The 6,032-nt window shown below is 47.8% G+C and overlaps 1 protein-coding gene across 2 annotated transcripts; it reads right to left on the reverse strand.

Moving 5' to 3' along the window:
- Nucleotides 1-3,377: 3,377 nt before the first annotated feature.
- LOC123163835 (glycine-rich cell wall structural protein 1) lies at nt 3,378-4,916 on the reverse strand. 2 transcript variants are annotated; one of them, XM_044581217.1, is made up of 3 exons: nt 4,119-4,913; nt 3,862-3,984; nt 3,378-3,745 (listed from the first exon to the last, which is right to left on the reverse strand). In XM_044581217.1, the coding sequence occupies exons 1-3, from the start codon at nt 4,438-4,440 to the stop codon at nt 3,729-3,731; spliced, it is 462 nt and encodes a 153-aa protein (XP_044437152.1). In that variant the 5' UTR covers nt 4,441-4,913; the 3' UTR covers nt 3,378-3,728. The 2 variants fall into 2 exon arrangements, with proteins under 2 accessions (XP_044437152.1, XP_044437151.1); XM_044581216.1 differs by having other exon boundaries at nt 3,378-3,984; nt 4,119-4,916.
- Between the last annotated feature and the right edge of the window lie 1,116 nt (nt 4,917-6,032).

Consider the following 6,032-nt stretch of genomic DNA (forward strand, 5'->3'; position numbering starts at 1 on the left):
AAAGATAAACATCACATGCAATCAATATAAGTGATATGATATGGACATCATCATCTTGTGCTTGTGATCTCCATCTCCGAAGCACCGTCATGATCACCATCGTCACCGGCGCGACACCTTGATCTCCATCGTAGCATCGTTGTCGTCTCGCCAATCTTATGCTTCTACGACTATCGCTACCGCTTAGTGATAAAGTAAAGCATTACAGGGCGATTGCATTGCATACAATAAAGCGACAACCATATGGCTCCTGCCAGTTGCCGATAACTCGGTTACAAAACATGATCATCTCATACAATAAAATTTAGCATCATGCTTTGACCATATCACATCACAACATGCCCTGCAAAAACAAATTAGACGTCCTCTACTTTGTTGTTGCAAGTTTTACGTGGCTGCTACGGGCTGAGCAAGAACCGTTCTTACCTACGCATCAAAACCACAACGATAGTTTGTCAAGTTGGTGTTGTTTTAACCTTCGCAAGGACCGGGCGTAGCCACACTCAGTTCAACTAAAGTTGGAGAAACTGACACCCGCCAGCCACCTGTGTGCAAAGCACGTCGGTAGAACCAGTCTCGCGTAAGCGTACGCGTAATGTCGGCCCGGGCCGCTTCATCCAACAATACCGCCGAACCAAAGTATGACATGCTGGTAAGCAGTATGGCTTATATCGCCCATAACTCACTTGTGTTCTACTCGTGCATATAACATCTACGCCTAAAACCTAGCTCGGATGCCACTGTTGGGGAACGTAGTAATTTCAAAAAAAATCCTACGCACACGCAAGATCATGGTGATGCATAGCAACGAGAGGGGCGAGTGTTGTCCACGTACCCTCGTAGACCGAAAGCGGAAGCGTTAGCACAACACGGTTGATGTAGTCGTACGTCTTCACGATCCGACCGAACAAGTACCGAACGCACGGCACCTCCGAGTTCAGCACACGTTCAACCCGATGACGTCCCTCGAACTCCGATCCAGCCGAGTGTTGAGGGAGAGTTTCGTCAGCACGACGGCGTGGTGACGATGATGATGTTCTACCGACGCTGGGCTTCGCCTAAGCACCGCTACAGTATTATCGAGGTGGACTATGGTGGAGGGGGGCACCGCACACGGTTAAAAGATCAAATCAATTGTTGTGTCTTTGGGGTGCCCCCTGCCCCCGTATATAAAGGAGCAAGGGGGGAGAGGCGGCCGGCCAGGGAGGAGGCACGCCAAGAGGAGTCCTACTCCCACCGGGAGTAGGACTCCCTCCCTTCCTTGTTGGATTAGGAGAAGAGGGGAAAGAGGAGGGAGAGAGGAAGGAAAAGGGGGGCGCCGCCCCCTCTCCTTGTCCTATTCGGACTAGAGGGGGAGGGGCGCGTGGCCCTGCCCTAGCCGCCTCTCCTCTTCTCCACTAAGGCCCACTATGGCCCATTAAGCCCCCGGTGGGTTCCGGTAACCCCTCCGGTACTCCGGTAAAATCCGATTTCACCCGGAACACTTCTGATATCCAAATATAGGCTTCCAATATATCAATCTTCATGTCTCGACCATTTCGAGACTCCTCGTCATGTTCGTGATCATATCCGGGACTCCGAACAACCTTCGGTACATCAAAACTCATAAACTCATAATATAACTGTCATCGAAAATTTAAGCGTGCGGACCCTACGGGTTCGAGAACTATGTAGACATGACCGAGACATGTCTCCGGTCAATAACCAATAGCGGAACCTGGATGCTCATATTGGCTCCCACATATTCTACGAAGATCTTTATCGGTCAGACTGCATAACAACATACGTTGTTCCCTTTGTCATCGGTATGTTACTTGCCCGAGATTCGATCGTCGGTATCTCAATACCTAGTTCAATCTCGTTACCGATAGGTCTCTTTACTCGTTCCGTAATGCATCATCCCGCAACTAAGTCATTAGTTGCAATGCTTGCAAGGCTTAAGTGATGTGCATTTCCGAGTGGGCCCAGAGATACCTCTCCGACAATCGGAGTGACAAATCCTAATCTCGAAATACGCCGGCCCAACAAGTGCCTTCGGAGACACCTGTAGAGCACCCTTATAATCACCCAGTTACGTTGTCACGTTTGGTAGCACACAAAGTGTTCCTCCGGTAAACGGGAGTTGCATAATCTCATAGTCATAGGAACATGTATAAGTCATGAAGAAAGCAATAGCAACATACTAAATGATCGAGTGCTAAGCTAACGGAATGGGTCAAGTCAATCACATCATTCTCCTAATGATGCGATCCCCTTAATCAAATGACAACTCATGTCTATGGCTAGGAAATATAACCATCTTTGATCAACGAGCTAGTCAAGTAGAGGCATACTAGTGACACTCTGTTTGTCTATGTATTCACACAAGTATTACGTTTCCGGTTAATACAATTCTAGCATGAATAATAAACATTTATCATGATATAAGGAAATAAATAATAACTTTATTATTGCCTCTAGGGCATATTTCCTTCAATAATTAGCTAGGTTAGCTCCATTTTACCTAAGTATGCTTACTTCTTATTCCAGTCTTCTTCTTCTTCTTCATTTTCTTCTTCTTCTTCTAACTTTCTTGTTTCCCATTTTGTAGATCTCATTTAATTCACGGAAGCTTGCATGGATGGAGTGCTTCTTTTCCCTTTCTGCTTTTATTTTGTATCGATGAACTTGCATGGATGGAGTGCTTCTTTTCCCTTTCTGCTTTTATTTTGTATCGATGAACTTGCATGGATGGAACTTGTTATATGGATGGATGGATAACGGTGTTGGATGGACAATGTGAAACTTTTGTAATATGTATGGATGGAACTATGTGTTGGTTATGTATGTATATATGATGAAACTTGTGTGTTGGATATGTATTTTTTGAAATTTGTGTGTTTGAAATTGTGCGTTGAAACTTGTGTGTTCAAATTGAATAAATTTAAGAAAAAACAGGGGCTATACAGGATCTTCGCCGCCCGCTGGTGAATGGCAAAGAAATTTGCCATCCGCCAGCAGATGGCAAAGATGCCATGTGGCAGCTCCCTGTACAGCCTGGGGGTTGTCCTATTTGGTTACTTTGCCGTCCGCTGGCTGACGGCAAAGGTGCAATGGTCTTTGCCGTCCGCCAGCTGACGGCAAAGCTCACCGTTAGCCCCCTAACGGCCAGACGTTGTCACGTGTGCCGTCCAGGACCTGGCTGACGGCAAAGACAGTTTCATCTTTGCCGTCCGCCAGCTGACGGCAAAGAAGCCTTTGTCGTAGCCTATTCAGCCGGACATGTAGCCGTCAGCTGGCGTCGACGGCAAAGTGCCTGTTTCCTGTAGTGATAGGGTGTCCCCATTGGATTACAAAAGTTAATAAAAACGGTCCAGACGCCACAATTCAAACATATATCAGAGCTTTGAGGTTGGAGCTGCCCTCATTTTTTTTCATTTACTAGTTGATAAAACCATTACAGGTAGTAGTGTATAGACTAATTAAAAGCCGAACTAAGTGTATAAATTAAAGGTTCTCTACGTACATCACCAAGACAACAAGGGAATATTTGTCCCACACCACCTGGTATATATATTTTTGTGATAAAGAGCGTTATTATTTACTCATAATGTCGCATCAAAAAGATACACACGGATACATACATATAACAATATAACTTAACCCAAATTGTTTAGTCTCTTGGCGCCATGTTTGCTTTTCCTGTGTTAGTCCTTATCGTCGGCCACGCGCAACATTTAGCTCCCGGTTCACGACATGGTTGTCACTGTTCAACCATTTCACGCAGCATGCCAGGATAGAAAGTTATAGACAACGCTCAAGAAAAGTAAAATGCAGCAGAGCATTCAGAAAGAAAATAGAGAAGGCAGAGCATGAGCAGACCGTTGTCGACGCCGTGGTGTCTGCTGCTGCGGAGGTGGGCTGGGGTGGTGCTGTGCCTGTTGACTCCATTGTGAAGTTTGGGATCCCAGCTGCCTATGGGGGTGCATGCTGTCATAATTCGCGCTGTCAACGAATAGACAACACAGTGAGATATCGCCAAGTGTAAAATACAAGAAAAGAGAGAGATGCAGATCCTCAAAGGAAGGAGAGGGGCTGCAGATCGCATCGTAGAGAGTCAAGTCAAATGGTGAGCAAACCTTGTTTGTGATTGTGAATTCGTCGCCTGAGCTGCAGAAAAAGATTGCGAATTCGTCGCCTGAGCTGCAGAAAAAGATTGTGAATTCGTCGTAGTAGAGGTTGGTCTGCTGCCGGTCCCAGACCCAGTCGTCGCCTGAGTGGTGGACTCCAGCAGCCGACGTCGCCAAAATTCTCCGGGCCTTTCATAATGCCACGGTAGATCATCTGACAGAACATCGTCGTTCCTTCTGAACCCTCGAAACTCTCCCAAGACTGCAGCTCCCGGGACTCCACCACCGTACAACCATCCCGCTGGGATCGGTCCTCCGGCGGCACCTCCATACGCTCCCCTGCCTCCACCACCGTTTCCTCCCGCCGGGAACTGTCGTCCGCCCGCGCCTACAAAAGCTCCTCCGCCTGCCGCTGCCCTAGCTCCGCCACCGTACCCGCCCACCGGGAATTGTCGTCCGCCCGCGCCTACAAACGCTCCTCCGCCTGCCGCTGCCCTAGCTCCGCCGCCGTACCCGCCCACCGGGAACTGTCGTACGGCTGCTGCGCCTACAAACGCTCCTCCGCCTCCGCCACCGTTCCCTCCTACTTGGAACTGGAACTGTCCTCCTACGCCTGCACCCACGGCTGCAGCTCCCCTGGCTCCAACACCATTCCCTCCCCCACCTCCGATCGCTCGCCCAGCAGCACCACCGTTCCGTCCCATGCCTACCCTACCCGCGAACCCTCTGCCTGCACCTGCAAACGCCTCCCAACCTCCCAACACTGGCTCATCTCCTCCTGGCATCGTACTACTCGAGCAGTACTTAGCTAAGGTCGACCGTGAGCTAACCGTGTACTCGAGTAATATTTCTGCAAAGTGAGTGTGATGGCGCTTTACAAGAGTGTTGAATGATGAGCAACGCCTCCGGTGGACGGATTTATAGGGTCGACCGTCGCCCCTCACCACGCCGCCTGACCAAATGGAGCCACTTCGTTCGTCATATCATATCATTTTGGGTACATATCTATTAGCCTATGGCCCATGAGGCGACGAGATCAGGACTAGATCACGGTCACGGATGATCGCTCACTTGCCAGTGATGGATCATTAGAATACTTTCCCACAACCCAAAATGGATTACTCCACTACTGTAGAACGCTTGGCTGCTTGCCAAGAGCCCAGAAGGTTGTGTGAACTCGCAGTTCCGGCGCCCTTGACCCGAGGCGGCGTTGTTGATCGTCAACGTTGCCTTCCCGCGGCAGCCAACCACCCACGACGCAGCTCAAAGCTCAGCAAGCAGCTTACTCCACAAGCTCCAACTTACTCCATACTCTAGTCGTTGCTGATTCAGACCAGTCAATCAAGCAGCTTCCTTCCTCCCCATTTGTGCTATTTTAACTAGGAGCGTCATTCTGCCACGGTTTTAAGTCGGCTAAACGGCGGGCGTCACTGTGGGCGTAAGCTTAGCTTGGTCGGCGTGCGCGGCCTGTTCAGCGGCGGCACAAGCACAGCACCAGCACTGTGATGGTTTTCTAACATGTCTGTTTTTTTAATCAAGTTTATATGTTTCCCGCAAAAAAAATCAAGTTTATGAGAATTGTGTGTGGAATGCTACTGAAATCCATTAAAAGAAGACTAAAGCAACTGAACACAATCAGAATATGTTTTCTTAAATAATTCGACTAATTATTGAAACTTGTTTAGAAATGATTAAAATTGTCTCAATATGTTTGAAATCGTGCGAAATTGATGCGAGCTTTTGTTGGAAAAATCGTGAATTAAATCTGGAAACTTACGTAAATAAGTGAAATATGTCAAAATTGATACTCTCGTTTCCTTTTTATAAGGTCTCTTATAAAGTTTCCAGTAACAAATATCACCAGCTATAGTACAAGATCAGTAACGTGATATTAAGAGCTTTTCTACAAACCTGATCAAAGAA

This window comes from Triticum aestivum, chromosome 7D, assembly GCF_018294505.1.
Source record: "Triticum aestivum cultivar Chinese Spring chromosome 7D, IWGSC CS RefSeq v2.1, whole genome shotgun sequence".
Lineage (NCBI taxonomy): Eukaryota > Viridiplantae > Streptophyta > Magnoliopsida > Poales > Poaceae > Triticum > Triticum aestivum.